General features: G+C 40.0%; 4 protein-coding genes across 4 annotated transcripts; 3 read left to right on the top strand and 1 right to left on the bottom strand.

The window, feature by feature from the left end:
- The first annotated feature begins 44 nt into the window (after positions 1–44).
- Positions 45–15,568, top strand: LOC134193367 (stalled ribosome sensor GCN1-like). Its single transcript, XM_062662232.1, has 53 exons — positions 45–59; positions 117–228; positions 293–356; positions 420–478; positions 1,618–1,690; positions 1,748–1,850; positions 1,919–2,017; positions 2,087–2,143; positions 2,198–2,275; positions 2,384–2,452; positions 2,569–2,677; positions 2,734–2,808; positions 2,873–3,052; positions 3,350–3,451; positions 3,508–3,605; positions 3,674–3,743; positions 3,802–3,848; positions 3,907–4,012; positions 4,078–4,170; positions 4,243–4,318; positions 5,295–5,650; positions 5,718–5,842; positions 5,899–6,086; positions 6,144–6,447; positions 6,510–6,708; positions 6,765–6,963; positions 7,022–7,235; positions 7,298–7,578; positions 7,640–7,829; positions 7,885–8,121; positions 8,176–8,316; positions 8,373–8,516; positions 8,585–8,741; positions 8,943–9,179; positions 9,239–9,418; positions 9,589–9,878; positions 10,109–10,247; positions 10,305–10,501; positions 11,270–11,743; positions 11,800–11,964; positions 12,026–12,148; positions 12,206–12,244; positions 12,311–12,406; positions 12,468–12,611; positions 12,676–12,789; positions 12,854–13,009; positions 13,074–13,612; positions 13,677–13,791; positions 13,854–13,950; positions 14,009–14,157; positions 14,219–14,311; positions 14,938–15,150; positions 15,346–15,568. Exons 1-53 carry the CDS (start codon positions 45–47, stop codon positions 15,466–15,468), a joined length of 8,103 nt encoding a protein of 2,700 aa, XP_062518216.1. The 3' UTR covers positions 15,469–15,568.
- LOC134193469 (elongin-B-like) lies at positions 15,522–18,458 on the top strand. Its single transcript, XM_062662330.1, has 3 exons — positions 15,522–15,619; positions 15,678–15,921; positions 18,173–18,458. Exons 1-3 carry the CDS (start codon positions 15,617–15,619, stop codon positions 18,268–18,270), a joined length of 345 nt encoding a protein of 114 aa, XP_062518314.1. The 5' UTR covers positions 15,522–15,616; the 3' UTR covers positions 18,271–18,458.
- Positions 18,459–18,604: 146 nt separating this feature from the next.
- LOC134176469 (cyclic nucleotide-gated cation channel alpha-3-like) lies at positions 18,605–22,285 on the top strand. The gene is made up of 12 exons (XM_062643142.1): positions 18,605–19,536; positions 19,592–19,650; positions 19,706–19,767; positions 19,839–19,927; positions 19,994–20,096; positions 20,179–20,417; positions 20,472–20,568; positions 20,873–21,093; positions 21,302–21,509; positions 21,572–21,688; positions 21,750–22,009; positions 22,069–22,285. Exons 1-12 carry the CDS (start codon positions 18,605–18,607, stop codon positions 22,187–22,189), a joined length of 2,508 nt encoding a protein of 835 aa, XP_062499126.1. The 3' UTR covers positions 22,190–22,285.
- LOC134190416 (gastrula zinc finger protein XlCGF42.1-like) lies at positions 22,273–23,114 on the bottom strand. Its single transcript, XM_062658872.1, has one exon. It carries the CDS (start codon positions 23,105–23,107, stop codon positions 22,460–22,462), a length of 648 nt encoding a protein of 215 aa, XP_062514856.1. The 5' UTR covers positions 23,108–23,114; the 3' UTR covers positions 22,273–22,459.
- Between the last annotated feature and the right edge of the window lie 37 nt (positions 23,115–23,151).

Genomic DNA, 23,151 nt, shown 5'->3' with positions numbered 1-23,151 from the left:
CCAACAGGAAGTTGCTATCAACAACTCACGTCATACACGCACAAATGGCGTGCGTGCAGGTAGACACATACGTGCCACGCGCAGACCGGCAAGACAATGACTGCTGTTTATTTCAGGTTGCTGAAGCTGTAAAGAGCGCTTATACGAGAATAACGACCAGTAGCACGAGAGTGCAAGTCGAGGTGCTGCAGCACGTGCTCTTGCCATCCATCAGAGACACAAAGCAAGGTTGCAAACGGACTGCACGTAGTAATTGATGTTCATTCATTGGGTATAAATTGGTATGGTGTAGATATTTCTGATGGTGTGGTGAGGGCAGTCATCAGAGTGCTCAGCTTTACACTGGGAAGATACAAGTCTATTGCATATCATCTGACTGTTGGTCTTTGCATTCGTGTTTAGTGGTTGTTTTTTGGTAGATATAGAAAGCCGCGTCAAGCAATAGAGGAAGTTATCAGTGTTTTGCTAGAGAGAAATGGTAGGAGTTGATGTGTTGCATGGTCAGACATTTTTGCTGGTGATGATGAGTCGTTTGGACATGCATAAACAGACTCAAGCAAACACAATAATCCTACACCTTGTACTAATAAATAATTCTATTAGTGCAGACCACGCGGCAGATTTTTGCAGATGTAGTTACATACTAGAGACAGCACTTGCTTGAGCAGTTTGTCTGTTTGTCTGTCTGTCTGTCTGTCTTCAGGACGAGATGGCATAGACAGATTTCTATAATTATCCAGAGATATAATGCTAGAGTTATATTAAAGAAGATAAGTAGATTGCATGTAGGTAAGATAGATGATTTTTTCTTTGATGTAGATATTCAGCACTATGTTCATTAGGATAATAGCTGTGACTTCAGACATTTCAGTAATTTTTGTTAATCCTTAGGATGCTTTCATTTTTGCGATTGTTACTTTTACAGTTTGGGAGAGAATAAACAATCTGTCTGTCTTGGTCTGTCTATCTGTCTGTCTGTCTGTCTTTGTCCTGTCTGTCTGTCTTTGTCCTGTCTGTCTGTCAAATGTCATATATTTCTTAGATCAGACTAAAGAGGCATTTCAGCAATAAGCATAAAAGCTATAACTGTCTGTTTGTTGTCTATCTGTCTGTCTATCTGTCTGTCAATACATATATTTGCATATTGCAACTGCTAGTACAGGCTAAATATTATCCAGCGACCTAAGGTTGCTAACAGCAAAGCAATTAATGAACAACCAATTGTTTGTGTGTGTGTGTGTGTGTGTGTGTGTGTGTGTCTGTCTGTCTGTCTGTCTGTCTGTCTGTCTGTCTGTCTGTCTGTCTGTCTGTCTGACAATACATGTATATATATATATATATATATATATATATATATATATATATATTTGTCAATTAAATCAAGCATTTACACTGTATGAATGCAGACAACATGGACATTGTGATTTCTGCCTGTCATAACACAATGTCTTATTATTCTGTTTTTATTCATTGGTAAATAAACACGTTTACAATGAGAAATTAAGATTCTTTGTGTTGCATGAGATAGCCAAAGCAAACACATTTTGAGTATATATACAAACTTGTATACGAAAATATTTCCAATGTAGGCTTTACTGACTATTTTGTCGATTTTAGCAAATGTAACAATCCAAGCTCTTCTTTCTGTGTTCGACGAGTTTATTGAGCCTCTTCAGAAATCAGTGCCATCGTATGTTTTAATCATCGTATCTATCGCATTGCCTGTGTTGTAGTTTGCTATTTCCAGGCGTTCAAGCTCTGTTACAGCATTGGTTGCTCTTAATTGGTCATGCATAGTTGCTAGACACCTCTCAAAAACCTCTGATGATGAAGAAATCTGGAGAAGACTTGTTAGTTGAAACAATTCTGTTGTTTTAAGTTTTAAAGTTTCTAATTCTGGTTTTCTTTTTGGTAACAGATCAAGTGTCAAATGGTGCTGTTGTCTGCTGCTATGGCTTCTAGACAACAATCCATTCAACATTCAGCTAAGCAAAAGCTGAAAGTTCTATGGCAAGAGGTTTATTTACTAAGTTACTCTTTGCCAACATTTAGTGCATTACACATGTTGATGAGCTGTTTGGTATAGAATAAGGAAATGTGTTGGAGATACAGTAGGATGCTTGAAAAGGATACTCCTTCACAGGTAATTTCTTCTTCTTTTGTACAACTTTGTAGTTAATTAACTGTATTTTTAAAGCACTTTATCAGTATGGCATCACATCTCTTTACCGTTGCCTTGTCTGCAGGTGATGCAGACCTTGTTAATGTTTGCAAGGTACACTAATCTACCTGCTTTAGTGTGTATATGTGTGCGCATGCATGTGTGTGTAGCGGACAATGACTGAATGTGTGTGGTGGTGGAAATATTATATTTTCTCTGCAGGCTATTGCAATAGACGGGTATGTCAAGGCAGTACTGGTAGCAAAAACTCAACCTCGTGACTATATTCTGGTTAGTATCTTTCTTGAATAGGCTGTCAGGCAGCAGATGGAGTTAGCTTGAACTAAGAATATATTGTCTACTTCTTATATTTTGATTAATCATATTATTCATTGTTGCATTTGTAGGCATGTTTTGGTGCTGTTTTGAAACTTGTTGATCATGAAACATTTAATGGATCACTTCTGCCTGCTATTCAGAAGGCTCTATTGAGAAACCCCGAAGACGTTATGACTGGTTGTTTTTGTTGTTACGATATTTGTAGACATCTGTTGCATCTTGTACGTTTATAGCTGTCATTCAGTTAGTCAAAGATATTTCAATTGATCTCAGTCGATATTCTGTGGACATTGCCAAGCCTGTATCCGGTTATCATCTACTAGAATTTGGACATTTTTGTTTTATCATTTGCATTTTATATTGTTGTTGTAGCCCAACTTGTCTCTAAGAAGGAGTGGATGCGCGAGTCAGCGGTTGAGTTCCTTCGAAGTCTTGCTAGTCAGTGCAGTGATAGGGAGGCTGTAGACAAGCTGATTAAACTTCTTGCTGATATTCTAAATGGAAGTGAAGGCAAACTAACTCTGTGGGAGCAACGAGTTGGGGTTTTGACAGGTAAGGATGAAAATATATTGATAGGGATTTTAAGTGTAAACTGAATGTGTCAGACCAGGTAGTTGCGTTGGGTGTAGAATCTACATGTATGATCAGTGGCAGTGTGGTGATGTCATGTATGGTGTATATTTGTTGGTTGTTGTGGTCTAGGGTTATTTGTTTGTTTGTTTGTGTTTATTGGAGCCAATGACTGTTAGCTGATGGGCTATGCACTACCAGTCTTGCATTGCACTCATGTTGCATTTCTCAATTTGTATCATTTTATGTTGTATGAGAATACCGCTTTATGACCAATAGGGTTATCATCATTGTCCCATCACCAAGTGACTGGCAGCTCAGCATCTGATATGTTGAGTTTGTCTGTAATAGAGTCCATCATTCCATTTCTTGAACGCGAAGGTACATGATTAGGTTCTACATAATACAGTGGTGTAGTTGGTTATTGTTGGACTTAGGCCATGATGGTACTCTTGCCTGCGGACTCTCTACTCTTGGATTGTGGACAGTGAAGTTTTCAACTAGTTTGCCTGACTCATTACTTACCTTTTTTAAGGTACATACATGTAGCATATTTATGATACCATATACTTGTAGATGTGATTGTTGTGAGATTCTTACTAGAAATGTTTTGGTAAAAGCACAATCAGTGCAAAAACAGCACTTCTGAGATGCATGCTGGTGACTTTCAAAGGTACAGTAAAGGAAAAACCGTTAAATGCGTCAGTTCTCTATTGACACGAACTTTTAAGGAAATTGTCTCGTTCAAGGCATTGACTTTCTGCCACAACTGCAAGCTGTATTTGTGCCAGTTTATTGTTTCTTGTATACAGTACAGCAATTGCTCTCTTGTCTAGTCTGTGGACAAAGCAGTGTCTCAGATGCATCAGATCGCAGTAGTAACGGAGGGATTGACAGCGGCAGCTCTTCTGGTGCAGCTTTCTACAGCTGACGCAACTGTTGGTGAGCATAGTGTTTGGCAACAATAAAGTTTGCTCAGATTATAACTGTTGTTTGACATTAAATAGAACCACGACTTTCAGACTTTTGGAACACTCTTTTACACTCTGACAAACAGATATTTACAAGTTCAAAATTTCTTGGTGCAGCCAGTACTGAAGGTGGGTAGGAGGAACTCAATGTGACTGACCAATAGTGTTCACAGGAGATTTTGTGCTTTACTGTTATTTCAGGATTGATGACTCTTTTAGAGTTAACAGAGAGGCTGATGACGGACCATGCTCAGAAATTAGGGCAGCAGCAAATAAGGTATGGTCACTGCAATTTTTCTTTTTCCAAGATACCAATGAATTTAAGCTCAAAGAACATTGTTGAATGCCAAGGATGAGGGGCTATACATGAGTGTTTATGACAGAAAGGATGTGAATGATTATTTGCAGGCTGCACTTTGTTGTGGACTGGGGTTGTAAGTTGTGTACAGCCAAGCTGGATAGCTCAACTCCTGCAATGGTGGGGAACACTATAGAATTTAATAATACACAAGCAAGTGCAGGCTACAAGAATGTGCTACATGTTGAAGCACTCAAAAATCTTTGAGTGTGAATATAGAAACAGTCACAAATGACCGGTGAAGCTTGCACTGCAGTTCAAAGCAGTGATTGATCAGTGTTAAGATTTTCTTTGCAATAAGTGATGATGATTATGTCAAATTTGTGATGCATATTGATATCTATATTTTATGCAGTTTAAGATTGCACAAGTACGTGCAATACGATGCATTGCTTGTATAAGTCTGTATTAGGCACTAGCAGCCTTTGAAGTTACTAGTGAGGCACATAGTCACATCAGTGTTTAGCATGTGGACCAAGAACACATTAGTTCAATCACATAAACTGTTGATCAACTGATTTACTCTATGAAGTACATTGTAGGGCATGGTATTTAGTTCATCCCAGTGTTACTTGGATGGGAGTAGTTGGTAATCAGCTAGACAGTGCTGTGAGGATGTCACTTGAGCAAAAGATGCATTGTATCACGTCTTCTTAGTTAGGTCTTGTCACATCATGACAGTCGGATTGCAAACCCAGTTTTACGTTGGTGCTTATTAAGTTAGTCAGCTCCATAAATAGTTTAATGTCTATGCAAACTTCTATGTGAAAAGGCATATGACCAGCAGAACCTGAAAGTTATATTGAGTTGTTTGTAGCTAAGCTGAGGGATAGTTGCATTGTTTTATGTATGTTTTTAGTATAATCTATGTTTAATACACAGTGTGTATGTGTAGGCAATGGAGCTACCCTCTCGTGATCATGGCTCTTCATTCTTCTTACAACATGAGACGAGAAGCACAGTTGACAATAAAGAAATTGTTGATGTATGCTGATTCAGACATTCTTCGACAGAATTTATATTTTTCCTATGAAGAAGTGCTACTGTCACGAGACAACACACGTAAAATTGAGAATGAAACATTTGATGGAAGTGAAGAAACTGATTCTACTGCATCTGGAAAACAACAAGCAGGAAAAAATCTTGTGCAGTTGCTGTTGGTTTTGGTTTCTGTTTCCAGTACTGCTGAAATTGTAGAAAAAGAAACGATAGCATTGGATGTCTTTTTGCTTGCTCACCATCCATCTGTTGGTGTGTTGAAATGTTCTGGTGTCAATTTGTGTGTTTGTTTATATCTTTGTTTGCTGTCATTGCTTAGTTTGCATTGACAAACATGTATGGTTAAAAGTGCTGAAGAAACTTGGCATTTCTGTCACAGAACTTGTACAACAACATGGTGCTATTCTTTGGCAAAGGTTGGAGGACAAACTGCAAACTGTGAAGGTTATCTGTTGCTGCTGGATTTATGTTGTTTGTACTTGACATTGTTATGAATGCAGGAGAGTTGCTCTGCTTTCAATTGCCTGACGACGTTGTGTGAGCTGGCACCCAGTTATTCCATTCCTGTAGTAACAGATCGAGTGATGAGAGGTTTGAAGGATGATCGACTCATGCAAGTAACTCAGACTGAGGTGGATATAATGAATACACCAGAGGGACAACTCTACAACAAAAGCATTATTGCAAGGTTTTTGGTAGTTTGCAATGAACAAAGACAATGGCTTTATTTTTGTATTTGGTGTAGTGCAAAGGCTTCTGCTTCTGCATCAGAACAGAACATAAAACGAGAGTCTAAAGCCTATAGCTACGAGGAGCAGCAGTGGGATAGACAATTGAGGGAAGAATTACAGCAGAAGAAAGAGCAAGAGCAGAAATCCTCTAGAACACACAAAAAGAAGACAGTAGCAGCAGAGAAAGGCAGTAGCAAAAATTCTTCTGCTGGTACTGTTGGAGTGAGTGACGACAAGCTTCAGCTGACAAAGAAGCAGCAAGAGGCCATAGAAGCTTCGAAAGCAGAAGAGCAAGGAATTCGGAGACGACTCAGAAATGTAGTAGAGTTTTGTTACTCTTAGTCACGTTCGACACTTACTTGGCTTTTTGTGTGTTTCAGTTGAGTGATGAATTTGAAACAACAGTTGAACTTCTCTCTGTTGCAATTGAAGCAAACCCTGTTGCTCTAAATCCACATGTTCCATCATTTGTTAGCAGGATTCTTTCCTTGATGAAGTCACCTTTGGCTTCTGCTGGAGCATGCAGACTTTGGCTAAAACTTCAGTTTGTTGTGTTTCCGAACAGTTTAGCTGGACTTGGTACAGGCTATGTATTGACATGTATACTTTGTTTAAAGTTAACATTTGTCTGATAGGGACACTAGTTGCTCATGCAAGTCTTCGATTGCTCGAACCATTGTCTGCACTTGATCATTTATGGTCAGAAGAACCGTGTTCAAGTCAAGCAGCAAGAGCTGTTGAGTTGTTACTTTCAGTGTTGTCCGTGCAGTCTCATCAATTTCATGCTGGACATTTTCCAACCGCCATGTTTGTGTACTGTTGTCCTCTGCTCAAGTGGGATACGTTTGTGTTTTGTGTGTTATCTGTTTTCATTGAGTTGTTGTGTCATTAGACGTGTCTTGCAAGCAGATGGAGTGTGCGTTCAAGGAAACGTGACTGCAAGACAACAAGCACTGGAATTGATTCTGGCACATTCAAAATCAAGAAAATCAAGTGACAATGATATTGAGTGGAATCCTGATTTGATGCCTCGTGATCAGTTGATGAGCATACTGGCACATGTTATTACGTCATCAGGAGACCTTAGGAAAACCAGTCAGCTTAAAGTGTGTCTTTCTAGTTGCGTTATTGTATACTTGCATCAACGTGCACGCTCTGCTGTTTACAGAACATTGCAATGTCAGCTTTTTCTGAGCTGTGTGTAAGTGGCAGTGGAAAGGATGGTTGTGGACGGGGAACATTAGTAGATATCCAAGTCCTTTTGGATTGTTTAATGTCTCCAGTAGAAGATCTTCGGTACATTGCTGTGAAAGGTCTTCTATCTATGATTAAAGTTCTGCCATCAGTTGAAGATAGAAACGAGTCAAATGAGGTGGCAAAGTTTCTGGTACAAAGGGTTTACGTTGCACAGTTTGATGCAGCTGACAGAGTGAAAGCACGTGCAAAGGAGTATGCTCTCATCACTTTTTTATCTACAATGTTGGTTATTCTATTGTTGCTGTTTTTCCAGGTTATGGAATGATGCTGGTTTAGTTGTGCCAGAGTCTCTGCTGTTGACTCTGATTGAAGATGTGTTGCATTTTGAACCAGTAGTCCATGTCTCAGCATCTAAGGCCACAGCAGCCGCTCTGCAGGAGTGGTCAGACATGGTTGGTGCCGTTATTGAAACTTTGTTTGCTGCTTACAAGGAGAAGCTGAAGGTGTTGTTTGGGTGTATGCAAAGTATTTTTGAAGTAAGAATGTTATTTACAACAGGTTCCTCCCATTGTTAAAGATGATATTGGCCGTGTTTTGTCACTTCCATTTATTGATCCATGGGCAAGTCGTTGTGGCATAGCTTTAGCGTTGGGAAAGATAGCACCTCATTTGAGCGATCGGGAAATTGATTCTGTTTTCTCGTTTTTTGTCCACTATGGCTTGTCTGATCGTGTCGAAAAAGTAAGAAGTCTGATGCTGGATGCAGGTTTGTCTGCATTGAATATTCATGGCAAGGTAACTCACAGTTGTTTGTTCACAAGTGTTATATCATCACTGAAACTGTTGTAGGACCATGTTCACAATCTCTTGCCTTTGTTTGAGGAATTCCTTGAAACAGCACCCAACTCTTCTGAAGTTGATCCTGTTCGTCAGTCTGTTGTGATTTTGATTGGTTGTCTTGCACGTCATTTAGACAAAGATGATCCCAAGGTGATTCGTGCATGTGGTATTTACTAGACTGGTTTGTTATAGTATCCTTTTTTTAGGTGACGCTTATTATTGATCAGCTTGTGAAAGCATTGGACACGCCATCACAGCAAGTACAAGAGGCTGTAGCGAGCTGTCTTCCTCCTCTTATTCGTTTTGTTCAAGACTCGGCTACAGATCTGGTAGCTCAATTAATGGAGAAGGTAATAGCTAGTTTTTGGCCCAGTTGAACTATTTTGTGTAGCGTTATTGCATGAACTTTTTATGGTAGCTTCTTCAAGGATCAAGGTTTGCAGAAAGGAAAGGTGCAGCATATGGCTTGGCTGGTGTCGTTAAAGGACTTGGTGTTTCCATTCTGACTCAGTTTGGAATTGGTGACAAACTCCAAGAAGCTGTTGCTAACAAGAAAAGTTACAAGCATAGGGAAGGTATTGAGATAATTTTAGTTAATATATGTACAATATCCAATTGTTGTGCATGTAGTTTCTCTTTTGGTCTCAGTGATATATCCAGCTTTATATGGTCATTTACGATAGCTTTCTGACATCATACCATATAGAAATAAATACTGTCATTAACACAGTGCTATGAGTGTAACTTAAGTGAATGTTTTATGATGATATTACTAGGTGCCCTGTTTGCCTATGAAATCTTGTCATCGATGTTGGGACGACTGTATGAACCACATGTCATTCATTTCATTCCCAACCTGTTGGTGTGTTTTGGTGATGGCAACCAGTATGTTAGAGAAGCAGCAGATGACACAGCTCGTGCAATTATGGCACAGTTGAGTGGTCATGGAGTAAAACGCATTCTGCCATCACTTCTGTCAGCTCTTGATGACGATTCATGGAGAACAAAAACAGGTCAAGAGAAGTTGTACAACCTGCTGATATTGATCAATTTGATATTGTTGCAATTGCAGGAAGTGTTGAGCTGTTGGGTAAAATGGCATATTGTGCCCCACAACAGTTGTCAGCATGTCTGCCTAGTATTGTGCCAAGGCTAATGGAAGTACTTGCAGACTCTCATGCGAAAGTGCAGAATTCTGGTGTGGAGGCTCTGAAGCAGATTGGGTCTGTTATCAAGAACCAGGAAATCCAAAGTAACTTTTTGCTGTTTTGTGTCCAGCTGCTTGTCTTGTTTATGGAGTGTGTGTGTGTGTGTGCATGCTCACGCTTGCATGTTGGCACTTATTTGTATGTTCAAAGTTTGTTGATTTTGTATGCCTGGAATTTCTCATCAATAGTATTTAACTTGTTCTTGTTTTTACAGCTCTTGTTCCTGAATTGTTAGAAACAATGAGCAACATTGCTGGAAAGTCACAGAATTGCTTGCAATTGCTTTTGCAGACTCAGTTTGTTCATACAATTGATGCTGCATCTTTGGCATTGATCATGCCTATTGTGGAAAGGTCTCTGGATTTACGATCAACCGAAACCAAGCGATTGGCTTGTCAACTTCTTGCTGAAATGTACACTTTCACTGATCCAAAAGACTTGGAACCCTATATACCATCTATCATGCCAGGATTGAAAACAGCTTTAGTTGATCCGGTGCCAGAGGTATACACCTGTTTGCTTGTGGTAATGATAGTCTATTCGTGTATGTTTATGTTGCCCTTTTCACTTCTTTTTGTGTTATTGTGCTAGTATCTATTGGTGGTAGAAATCATGTTTCTTGGTTTGCTGGTTGTTGCTATGTCTCGTCTTTCTTTCTGCTTGTTTGCCTTTTGTGCTTGCTTGGTCGTTGTCTGTGGCTTGTCTGAGTTCATTATTTGTGTTGCTGTGTGGAGGTGCGTGCTGTTACAGCCCAAGCATTAGGCTCAATGGTAACCGCGATGGGTGGAGACAGTTTTGAGGATCTTGTGCCATGGCTTCTTAAAACAATTCAGTCAGATCAAAGTAATGTTGACCGGTCGGGAGGTGCTCAAGGTTTGTAATCAGCAATTGTTTGTAGTGCTGGCTTGTAGGTAATTCAGTTTTTCTAAGGTTTGTGTCATGTACTTTTGGCTCGAGGTTCTGAGAAACTAGAGGAAATGATGCCATCATTTATTGATGCATCACAGTGCTCAGACCATCCAGCGCATGTTCGTGATGGCTATCTGACGTTGTTTGTTTATCTGCCTGTTTCCTTTGGCAACGACTTTATCACATATATTGCAGATATTATTCCTCCAATACTAAAGGTATGTCATTACATAGCAACAAGTGTAATTTGTGCACTATTTTCAGTAAGGCTATTTGAGTCGTGAAGATTTACTTAAATGTGCTATGAAGAGTTTTAATTGAGGACCAACTATAGAGATTAGACAATGACGTTTCCCGCTACTCTCAATATATTTGTATTTTGGTAATTGGACAAGGACAGGTAGCACTAAAATTGAATTGTTATGGTGTTAAGTTAGGTAGTCTCCTAAAGCCTGGTTGGTCTTCTAAAGCATGGTTCAGAATATGACTATGAAGCTGAAATAGAAATGACTCCTACTCCAGCGTCAGCATCAGCGTCAACATCAAAGGATCTTTTTTCCAAACAAACATTAAGCTCTATGCCAAGCCCTGTTTGGATTAGTGAAGTTGTTCGGACTACCAAAACGGGTAGCCTTGAAGGTCCTGAATTTACTTTGGACACCCAGACCATTAGCGCATTTACGTATGTCTCTAGATTTCATATTTGTGGTAAAGGACACAGCTGCAACGACTACATACTTATAAATATTATGACAGTCAGGTATTAAATTGGTCAGATACGCACATTTGCCGGAAACTAGATAACTGATTTAATGCAGAAGCAACCCAGATCAGGCTGCCTAACAGGGTCTGGGTATGCAAGGCAGGATACCAATGTGTAATTCAAATCAGCAAGGATTTGGATTAGCAAGGTTATACTGTATATCTATTTTCAAAGCATTTGTAAATTTTAGACTGCATGTAAGTGACATCGTTTTAATTTCTAGGGTCTTTCTGATGAATCTGAATTTGTACGTGATACAGCTTTGAGTGCTGGACAGTGTATTGTAACTCGTTATGCTGAAACGGCAGTGGAAGTGTTTCTTCCTGAATTAGAGAAAGGCTTAAGCGATGAAAACTGGAGAATTCGTTACAGTTCTATCCAACTTCTTGGTGACTTGCTCTATCATATCTCGGGTGTCACAGGCAAAATGACGACAGTGTCAGATGAGGATGACAACTTTGGCACAGAACATTCTACACGAGCTTTAATTCAAACACTTGGTATAGAGCGACGTAATCGTGTGTTGTCTGGCCTCTACATGAGCCGATCAGATGAAGCTGTTATGGTCAGACAAACTGCATTGCATGTCTGGAAAATTGTAGTGGCAAACACAGCAAGAACATTGAAAGAGATCTTGCCCGTTTTGCTGTCAATGCTTCTCAAGTCCTTAGCTAGTGTGAGCGATGACAGACAACAGGTGAGAATTTCGCTCCGTTTTTGTGTGTGCTGTTCTACATATTGGATGTGTGGCAGGTCGCTGCTCGCACTCTGGGAGACATTGTTCGGAAGCTGGGTGAACGTATTCTGCCAGAGATTATTCCTATATTAGAGCATGGTTTGCTGTCTGAAAGTAGTGTGGAGAGACAAGGCGTCTGTGTTGGTTTAAGTGAAATCATGGCATCAACTTCTAAAGATTATGTAAGTTGAGATAATTTAGTGTCGACGGTACATTGCTTGTTAATCTATTTTTGATGTACAGCTTCAGGCTTTTCAGGACTCGTTAATTCCTACAGTTCGAAGAGCCCTGTATGATCCTCTGCCTGAAGTGAGGGCAGCAGCTGCCATGACGTTTGATAATTTGCATTCCAACATTGGTCCAAAAGTTTGTTATATTAAACATGTACAGTTTCTTGTCTTTGTGTAACTTTTTGTGTTATAGGCACTTGAAGATATATTGCCATCATTGTTGAATATTTTAGTAAGAAATAATAGTCAAGTATGAACATCAAATGTTTAGATATTATGAATTGCTTATGTTTTCCAGAAAAGTGGTGGAGATGAAGTCGAGTTTGCCTTAGATGGACTGAAGCAAGTGATGATTGTGAAGAGTAGGATTGTCATGCCTTTTCTTGTTCCAAAAGTGATGATAATTGTCAAATTTGTTTGAACTCAAACTAATCGTGTCGTCTGTGTTTGTCCAGCTGATAGCACAGCCTGTTAATATGAAAGCTCTTGCACTTCTATCATCAGTTGCCGGTGATGCGTTAACACGTCACTTGGGCACCATTTTACCTGCTCTATTGAAAGCACTAAGTACATCAGTGGACAATACTGATAATGACGAGGTTTCTATTTACTAGACAGTGATTTTATAACGACATTGTTTTCATTTGTTTATACTGATACTAGGAAATGGAGTCGTCCAGACTGTTAATACTGAGCGTAACTGGTGAGGCTGGTGTTCGTTGTGTTATTGATGAGCTGATGTCGGCGGGAAAAAACTCCCATGCTGGAGTGAGGAAGGTCATGAAGTCTTCATGGTTGTTGTCTAGCAATGTACAGTAACTATGCTTGACTGTATTTGCAGGCATCTGTTGTGCTGCTTCATGTGTTTTGTAGTGAAACGAGGGCTGACTATAAACAATATGTTCCTAAGCTTATAATTGGTCTTATCCAGATGTTTGGTGATCCTGAGCATTCTGTAGTTACGTCTGCATGGGATGCTCTCAATGCAGTCACTGGGGTAAAATCACTGTTTGTGTATTTATTATCAATAATCAAGTAGTTGTCATGGTCTGTTGTTGTAGAGGCTACTACCTATAGATCAGCTGAGTTGTATTGCACATATACGGCAAGGTATTAAGTTTGTAAAAGCAGACTTTGAAGGACAAGACTTGCCAGGGTTCTGTCTGGACAAAAAGGGTATTAAGCCATTGCTTCAGGTATTTCGAGAAGGTGTTCTTAATGGCTCACCCGAATGCAAAGAGAAAGCGGCAGCAGGGCTAGGAGATGTGATTGCTCTCACTAGCGCAGAGGCATTGAAGCCTCATGTTATAACAATTACAGGACCTCTCATTCGTATTCTGGGAGATCGATTTAGTTGGAATGTCAAAGTTGCTATTCTTGACACTCTTGGTCTAGTCATAGTGAAAGGTGGAGTGGCAGCAAAAGCTTTTGTACCACAACTTCAGACGACGTTTGTGAAGGCACTGAATGATGCTAATCGTACCGTGCGACTACGTGCTGCGTCTGCTCTTGAGAAACTAGTTGTATTGCAGATAAGAGTTGATCCTCTTTTTAATGATCTTTCTTCAGGAATCAAGAACAACGAAGAACCTGGAATCAAGTCAGCGCATGTGTGTACTATTATGACATCGTTGTATTTGTCACGTTTGCTGTTTTCGTTGCAGGCAAACATTTCTTGTAGCTCTTCAGGGAACTTTACGTGGAGGTGGAGCTCGCATGAGTGAAAGTGTAAGGCATAATGTGACCAGTTTAGTATCAAGTTTGTTACAAGTTTCTGACGTAAGGCAATGTAGCTAGATCGTTCTTTAAATGGTTTGATCTGCTGTTGTACAATTTGTTAGGACATGATACAACAAGCAGCTGCCAGCTGCATTGGAGCACTATGTCTTGTACTTCCCGATGAGGAACTCAACCAACTCGTTGATGAAAATTTTTTGTGTATTGAATAGTGCTGTTTGGAAGGATATCTAAGACTCTTGACTGTATATATTTTCAGGTGATCACTCATCTGATGAGTGGAGGTTACGTTGTGGACGTTCGCTAGCCATGCATGAGGCTCTTGTTTCAGCACTTCACAGAGTAGTGATTGCAAATAATCGTGAGAAATGGCTGATCACTGTTGTATCTCATGTGTCATCAGATAGGGTCAGTCTAGACTGCATTCTTTTATTGCTCTATTTCATACAGTGCGTTTTCCCTGCTTCAGGTATCATTATGTGTAGCAGGACTTAATTGTGTTGGACAGTTGATGTCGGAGTCTGTTGATGCTAAATCGATTCTTCTTCCATGCATTGTGAAGGTATGTTAGAAGCATGTTTTACTTTAATTAAGATGCCACTACTGACATGAAGCTAATCTTCAGCTTGATAAGCGAAAGTAACCTTCAGCCAGTCTTGTTGTAAGACGCATTTATTTGAGCAGCAGATAGATCAGTATTGCCTAGTAGGCAAAGCCAGTGCAACTGTACACTGTAGCAGATGACACCAGTTCAATAGTTTTGGTCATCATTATTGTAGGGCAGGCAATGGGAGTCATTTTCTAAACTGTTTTAACTGGTGTGTGTGTGTGTGTGTGTGTGTGTGTGTGTGTGTGTGTGTGTGTGTGTGTGTGTGTGTGTGTGTCCATGTGTGTACCTACAAGAATTATAATTTCTATAGTTGATTAGCTGATTACATGTACTGTACATAGCATGTATGTCAGTACTTTGTGTCTTATGTGCTGCTTAGGTTTGAAATGAGTTATGGCAAGTCAAGCATAGGGCAACTTGTGTATGAGCTAGTGTTCTAGTATGTTAATTAATGGAGATAATTAGAATTGCAGTGAATGTTTGTCTGGTCAGAATTTTTGATATCTTCTTTGTTAACATCTATTATGATGCCAAACATTTCTATATGATGAAAAATTAATTTTGGTTTTGTATTGCAGTCTCTGATTAATTCATCTAATGAAGTCCGTGTAGCTGCTGCTTCAACTGTAAAGAAAGTGGCAGAAGCATCCAAATTTAGTACTGAAGACTTACAGCAGCTGGTGCCACCTCTACTCGAGGGTACACAGGAGAAGAATAGTCCTGTTCGTCTGTCTGCTGAGCAAGCTTTAGTCTCAGCTCTAGAACTAAGAAAAAGTGATGCAACATTTCAGGTACAAAGTCTTAACTTAATTCTCCATGGCAATAATTTCACTACATCTGTATGCTATAGCTAGCATTACAATATCTTTTCATTGATCCATTCATTCAACCAGCCAGCCTAATGCATGCATTCCCATTTGAGTTGCTCATATCAGACATTCTACTGTCTGTCTATCACTTACTGTTTCGTATTGTTCATGCTGCAGGAGTGTTTGACTGTACTGGACAGTGAGAAAGCAAGCAGCTTAGCAGCCTCTTACAAGAAGACTCTCAGCCGTCTTGCTTCCCAAAAAGACGACACTGACACGACAGCCACCGAGTTGTATTAACAAACGAAAACGTAGTGTTTGCAGAATATCAAACCTAGTAACATTGTTTACATAGTGTCGGATCATGCACCTTGCAGTAACAATAACGCGCGCTATTGAAGTTCTGTTGACTAACGTGCGGTGGGGTTAGCGCATTGCGATCTCAGGGATGGTGAGCGTCTACTTTCTGATTCGCTTTTTTCGAACGATGGACTTGTTCTTTTCTCTAGGACGTATTTTTAATGGTGCGTCGTCATAAAACCACCATGTTTCTGGATGCGAAAGAGTCCTCAACCGTTCTGGAGCTGAAACGGATGATAGAGGGCATTCTGAAACGTTTGCCGGAAGACCAGAGATTGTATAAAGGAGATGGGATACTCGAAGATAGTAAGACGCTAGGAGATTGCGGCTTCACAAGCAATAACGCGAAGGCACAGCAACCTGCCGACATTGGGCTAGCTGTAAGGCAGGAAGGTACGAAAGTGTGTTACTGTGTGTTGGGACTTATGTTTTAGACGCTTCGATTTCGTCTCAGCTGTTGCATGGCAATATTTAGTTTGTCACGTGGCCTATGAGAGGCACAGTGGGCGTGGTCATGCGTGTGCGTTGCGTTGACTTGTATTTTGCTGTCTGTACTAAGTGTTAGTGGTTGGATGCTGTGAGTCGACTTGTTGTGATTTAATGTTACGTTGTGTTGAAGTTCTGTTATTTATTGCCTATGCTACTCAGAAACGAGACTCTACGAGAAGAGTCACGTGACTAAATGATTAGGCTACTCAAAAGGTGTTAAATCGCTTCCGGTGCGTGCGTGTGTGTGGCTATGTTTGTTCAAATGTTTTAGAGCCCTCAAAATGGTTCAATCACTAAGCAGTATTTGCGTTTGGTTGTACAGTATGTAGTATAGCAACAGACAGTTGATTACAAACTGTCAATGTTAACTAATTTAATGAACGAGTTTGCGCCAGATTAGTCTAATTCATATTCACAATTAGCAGGTTTGGTCGGAAATGAGCAACAGAAACTTACCTGTCTGCATGGCCAATGAATGCAAAATCAATGTTTTGTGAATTGCGATAATTACTCTGAAAGAAGAATTGTGCGGGAATTAATTTGTGCCATTTTAGGAGACATCACTATTAGTGCAACTGTTATGTCGCTGGTGGATAGACTGGCAGTAGCAGATACAGGTCGCACAAACACTTCCCTGTCCTCTGAAGGTTTGCGCTTGAAATAATTTAGGATATACAAAGCAAAGACACTAGCTCACACGTCTTTTGTGGCTGGCGTTGCCAGTGCGTCTTAAGCATGAGGCTAGTATGTGTTTTGGTACTGAGCAAACGCAAAGGAAAACTTAGTGTGGAATTTAATTGTGCGATCACACAAAATCGCGTTAATTCCCTCTGCATAAATTTTTTCAGGCTACTGTAAACCAAGAAATTTTTGGTGGCGATTATTTTTGATAATTTTGATATGGCCTATGAAGTTCAAGTACCTAAATTAAATCTCTACCTAAATTTTGTGAAAGTTATCAAACCACTAGGAGTTTACAGCAATGTCCGTGAAGATGGTAAATTATTACAATTATTATCTAACTATGTAGTGCACACCTACTATTGTGTTGCACAACTCCGTAAATGTAGTTCTAGTGTACTGTGCATGCAGCCAGGAGTCTCGAGCTTTTCAACGAAAATTCCACTATTGATACAGAATTTTCAGGAGTTAGTGAAGTTTTTACACCACCAAAAATGCCTTGGTTTACAGTATATGGAAACCTAATGTTGCATAATCAAAAGCAACATGTATGTTCAATATGTGTTAAATCTATTTTAGCAATGTTGCACGAGTTGTGATCAAGTGAAACGACAATTCCTTGATAGAGTTTTAGATAGATTTCACAAGTAGTGCGCTAGGAAGTAAAATGATGTCTAAATTTGCGTTACTTTGCTATAAACTGATTGCTCCTCTGTAGGGCTCATAGCTGTGGATGCAAGGTGTAAACAGTGAATTATTATAGTGCCATAACAGTCAATTTAGAATGCAACGCCACCAACCACCAAGCAAGCTACCATGGTTTAGTACTGGATAAACTCTATTGAAACTGTTATTTTACTGTGTTTCTTTCCTTCCAAGATAGTGTTTTATTTATTAATTAACACACTGACTCGACAAGCATACTTGCCCAATGTGAAACCTGTTTGTTAAAGTACTTGATTGTGTTTGTTCAACTCCATTCCTTCATATTCCGTGTGCTTGCAGTTGCAGCAAGATAGCAGCAACACATTGAGGTGTTCTCGAATGGCTTCTTGAAACAGAACAATGTAATGATGCAGGCAATAAGTACTTCCATGTTGGACTACAGACAATTTAATTGTCAACCAAGCCGATTGTCAGACACTTGTATGTGTTGTTTGTAATCTGACATGGCTTCAGCTGGAGGGGTTGACCAGTCCATGTTATAAGACGTGGAAATCAGTTATGTCTACTTGTCACTGTTCTCATTTCTCAAGGAAATTAGATTCTGATGTAGTTTCTGAGTTTCATATTACTTCTACAGGGTGGTCAACATCAAATATAATTACCAAGTCAGTAGGATCTCAAATCATAATGTACAGTGACCAGCCAACCTACCTGTCGTTAACTTAATTAATAAGTTGTTTTATAAACACCAAATCTTGTTTCATTGTACTGTATTAAATGTAAATGTGTTGTTCTTGGTTGGTTTCAGATGGTGAATTTGAACCAATGTTTATTGAAGAGCTGTCAAAACCTCCAGAATTACCAGAAGTAATGAAGCCTCAAGAGCCCAAGGCAGGAGACGACTGATCTCATAAAACATTGAAATCCTTGTTTTGAAGATGGCAGTGGATTGAGATAATTTAATTACATTTGCACCTTTTCGTCCATTAGATGAGATATAGGCGTACATGTACTGTAGTTACTTTGCCTGTCTGTAGTCTGTAGGCATAGCGCAGTAGCTAGCTAGACAAGGGTCTGATTTTTGTTGCACAGGATCATGCGTGGCTGCTTGTATGTGTACGCATCCATACACTGTTGATCACACCCAGTCTTCGCTTGTGCGTCTGTGATATCGCAGGCGCTTTGACAGTTGTGCTTCTGTTGATGGTAACTGGTCATAGCAACTACCGGTATTGTCCACATGCACGACTGTACGGAAACTCCCGACGTCGAGAGTGGACTGAGCGACCCGCAGAGAGACGAGTGCCCCAAAACAAGATTCAGAAAATTTGTGGATCAGGTCAGGCTGGCTCTGCGGGTTGCAAACGCGATTGCCCCGAGTACTAAACAGCAGCAGACAGAAGACAGACAGCGAAGAGATTCATTCCTTGATCGATACACCGCATTTAACACCGACTCGATTGCTAGAAATCATAGTGATAGGAGAGATCTAGAGTCGGAGGATCAGTCTTGTGCATGCGTCTCGCTCGTCATTCTTCCCGACGGAGACTTCTATTTCTATTGGATGATTGTCGTGTGCTGCGCCGTGTTGTACAATTACTGGCTCATTATGCCACGAATTGCCTTTCAGGCTCTTCAGACGAAAAATGCAGCTCTGTTCTTTGTGCTTGACTACCTGTCCGATGTCATCTATGTCCTTGATATTGCTGTAAGATTTCATCTGGGTTTCTTTGAAGAAGGCATGGTAGTTTGTCAGCCAAGCAGACTAAAACAAAATTATCTTCGATCCGTTGGTATCTGGTTTGATTTTGTCACACTGCTGCCACTCGATTTGATGTACATTGTGATTGGAGTCGAGCCTTCTCTGAGATTGCCAAGGCTTGTCAAGGGATTTCGTGTTTTACCTGTTTCTAGAATGATTGAATCACGCCTCCATTATTCCATCGTTTCTCGAATTGCTACTCTTGTCCACTTCTTGTCATTATGTATTCACTGGGATGCCTGCTTCTATTTCCTAATTTCCAGAGCAGAAGGAATCGTATCAGATGACTGGGTCTATCCAATGACTCTTAATGAATCATCAGTGCTAATTCACTATTTGTTTTCCTTCCACTGGGCAACATTGGCTCTCACCACGATCGGTGATCTGCCAGTTCCTCATACAGCAGGAGAGTATGTCACATGTCACAACAGACAAAGTAACTAAAATAATGGTTTGCTGCTTTAGATTCCTATTCACCATTATCAATTATATGCTGGGAGTGCTGATATTTGCAACTCTAGTTGGTATGATGTAACATGATGCTAGTGAAACTTTTTGCTGACAAGTCATTGTACACAGGACAACTTGGTCAGATTGTATCAAATGCCAATGAGGCACAAGCCGAGTTTGAAAAGCTGATGGTAGTCTCCATCATTACATTTCTGATATAGAAAACCAACTATCGCAAGTATTTGAATATCGATATATGTAGGATAGCACAAAAAACTACCTAAGGAAATGTGGAGCGCCCAAGTCACTGCAACAGCGTATTACTCGATGGTACAATTACTCAAGAACAAAGCAAGTTTCACCGTTTGTTATAAAATCCGAATACACTTGTAACGTATGCGTGTCTTTGCCTACTAGAGGTCGTCTTGCACACAGGAATGAAGCAACAGCATTGAGATTTCTTCCTGAAAAACTCAAAGCAGATGTGGCTGTGTATGCCAATGTAGCCGCATTGCAAAAAGTATACCACAGAGCACACTGGCACGAGCGAGCACCCACACAATATAATCAATATTACAATGGCTGGCTGAGTTTCCTTTTAGGTTGATCTATTCAAGGAAATTCCTGTTGGTCTACTTCATGAGCTGGTGTTAAAGATGAAGTCTGTGCTGTTTACACCAGGCGATGTTGTTTGCCGGTGTGGAGACATCGGCCGAGAGGTTTTTATTGTAAAAGACGGCAAATTGGCGGTTACAACAGAACTTGGAAAACTAATTGTGACATTAGGAGAGGGTGACTACTTTGGTGAGATATCTCTTCTTGCAGTAAACAACAGCAACAGGTATATACACTGTATCTCAAAAAACACTGTCTCAAGTGCATAAACATTTCTTAGGCGAACTGCAAACGTGTATTCTGTTGGCTACTCAGAATTGCTCGTCCTGCATAAACATGATCTGGAAGAGCCATTTCATGAGCATCCAGAATTCAAGGTGTGCAAATTATCAAATAAACTAAGTATACCTGACTACAAGCTTAGCTAGCAGACATGTTTTAAGTTAATATATTAGTACTCTAGCCTACTATCTAGTCAGCTTATCTGTCTAGTTAACAAAGTAGAAACCATTTAGTTTAAATCAGTCTGCTACCATCTAATACTAAAATTAGAACAAAACTCATCTTTTGCAAATTACCCTTTGAAAAACAATGCAACACAAAGATTTACTAGAATTTGCTATTCAAAAGTGACTACTAGCTTAACCACTTAATGTGTCATGTGTGGTAATAACTGTGTAGGCTGCTCTTATTGAACGAGCCACTTATCGTTTAAATCAAGCCTGGGAGAAAGAGGGCAAATCTGCAAATGAACTTGAAACAGATTTGCAATCAAACTCGGGAAATCAGTTGTTTGTACCAAATACATCATCAGTGTCAAGTTCACAACGACCAACAGGTTTGTGGGTTGATGACGGGTCAACCACCGGATCATTCTTTTGGAGAGGAAAAAGACAAGAAAGGTTGTCTAGATATGACTAAGCAGCTCACATAGCAGGTGTATTATGTGTGCATGCCTGTAGTGTGTGTGTGTGTGTGTGTGTGTGTGTGTGTGTGTGTGTGTGTGTGTGTGTGTGCATGTGTGTGTGTGTGTGTGTGTGTGTGCGTGTGTGTGTGTGCACGCGCGCAGATGTTTTCAATATAATACTTGTACCTAACTGTTTGTGACAGCCTCTGTAATGTCCATGAACCAAAATGCAAAGAAAGACTTGGAGCAGAAACATCTTGTTCAGGGGACTACTGTTCAGTCCATGACGGTGCAAATGAATCTGCTCTAATGGACGAGCGAAACCTTTCTTGGTATCCACACAAACGTTCAGAAAGGAGAGGAACAAAAGCAAGTATGCTTGGACTGCCACAATTTACAGTTCAAGAATCAGTAAGCAAGCACAATTAGATACAAACATACTGTATAAATTTCTTCACGAACTTTAACTGCAGTTTGATGAATATGAAATGAATGAAATTACAGAAAAAATGAAGGACCTCGAAAGTGAAAGGAGAGAGCAGCAAAGTTGTATGTCAAATTTAGAAATGCATCATGTGCAGCAACATAATGTACTTGCCTGATTTCAAACTCTATCTCATTTTCTTATACTTTCAGAGTCTTGTGTTGCAGATTCCCACTCTATCCATCTCTCGTCCTAATTCATCTCTTTCCATTTCTGATTCTTTCTCATATTCAAGAAGGGCATCTAACCGTAGTCACTCTTCCAAGCCACAAGATACAGAATCAAGAAGATACTCCAGCAACCAAGAATATGGACAGTCAAATACAGCAGACCCACAAATGTGTGAAATTGCCAATACACTTAAACACAACTGCAAAGACGATACACAAACCGAACATTCTGTCGAGGTCACAAACACTCCGTTGAGGTATATATAAGTGTATAAGTTCTGTATAAAAAAGTGACATCTCTGTCTATATTACATAGAAAGGTAACACCGCCTTCTATCGATCCTCAAATGGATCAAACTAACAACACAGTAACAATGCAAGAATACCATACAAGCAAACGGATGGAACAGAAACTGCAGCAAGTACATATACTTTAACATAAATTCTAGTAAATTATTTAACTACAATACTTACGTTTGTACAATGAGATTAATTAATTGAACCAGTAAATTTTAAATATAGCAATATATTTCCTATTCATGTTACTGCTAGTGAAATCTACTGACTATCTATTTAATTTGCAAAGCAACAATGTACTGCTCATAAATCTATCATACTTATGAATGTCTGTGTCCAGTGACCAAACATTACAAGCAAATCTCATCTAATAAAACTGTTTAGATTTAAAAAAATATTCATTTCTTAAATTAATGCTGAGTCAGTGCGACTAGGCCCAATGCTTGCATCATTTTTTCCTTACTGTGACACGTTTTGACATGCTCATTAAGTCGAGACCGAGTATGATACCTTTTTCCACACAAATAACAATCAAGTGTTGCCTCTCCGTTGTGTTCCACCTTATGTCTGTTCAACTGACCGTTCTGTCTGAAAGTCTGTCCGCACAGCTCACATTCATACGGCCGTGCCTTAGTGTGACTCCTCATATGCGTAGTAACATCGCGACGACGCAAGAATCGCCTTCCACACACTTCACAAGCAAACAGTTTGTCAGTCCGATGAGTTTTCTCATGACTATTTCGCGTCGAAACGGTCGTGAAACACACTCCACACTCGGAACACGCGTACTTCTTCGCACCCTCGTGTATTCGCTGGTGAACCGACCGACTGCCGCTCGTGGCGAACGACTTTCCACAGACATCACACCGCCAAGCTTTCTCTCCGCTGTGTGTTCGCACGTGACTCTTCAGATGGTCAGAACGAGTAAAACTCTTATGACACAACGAACACTGATGGTTACGAGTACTATCGTGGGAGGCCTGATGTCTCTTTACGTTTCCCTTCCGAGTAAAACTCTCACCGCAAACACAGCACGTGTACACAACCCCATCAGCCATCAAAGCATCCGGGAGCTTTGAGTGGGAGGTGATTATTTTGGAAT

The sequence above is a fragment of the Corticium candelabrum genome, chromosome 1 (genome assembly GCF_963422355.1).
Source record: "Corticium candelabrum chromosome 1, ooCorCand1.1, whole genome shotgun sequence".
NCBI classification, from domain to species: domain Eukaryota; kingdom Metazoa; phylum Porifera; class Homoscleromorpha; order Homosclerophorida; family Plakinidae; genus Corticium; species Corticium candelabrum.
Note: the sequence above shows the minus strand (reverse complement) of the source record. Positions and strands in the feature narration are given on the sequence as shown.

Bases quoted from the DNA above. Each gene is read 5' to 3' on its own strand.
- LOC134193367 (XM_062662232.1), top strand. The intron at 4,013-4,077 runs GTGAGCATAGTG...GACATTAAATAG, and splicing joins TACAGCTGACGCAACTGTTG to AACCACGACTTTCAGACTTT. The intron at 14,158-14,218 runs GTCAGTCTAGAC...TCCCTGCTTCAG, and splicing joins CTCATGTGTCATCAGATAGG to GTATCATTATGTGTAGCAGG.
- LOC134193469 (XM_062662330.1), top strand. The intron at 15,922-18,172 runs GTACGAAAGTGT...GGTTGGTTTCAG, and splicing joins GCTAGCTGTAAGGCAGGAAG to ATGGTGAATTTGAACCAATG.
- LOC134176469 (XM_062643142.1), top strand. From the start codon at position 18,605: ATGCACGACTGTACGGAAACTCCCGACGTCGAGAGTGGACTGAGCGAC. The intron at 19,537-19,591 runs GTATGTCACATG...TTGCTGCTTTAG, and splicing joins GTTCCTCATACAGCAGGAGA to ATTCCTATTCACCATTATCA. The intron at 20,097-20,178 runs GTATACCACAGA...GTTTCCTTTTAG, and splicing joins ATGTAGCCGCATTGCAAAAA to GTTGATCTATTCAAGGAAAT.
- LOC134190416 (XM_062658872.1), bottom strand. From the start codon at position 23,107: ATGGCTGATGGGGTTGTGTACACGTGCTGTGTTTGCGGTGAGAGTTTT.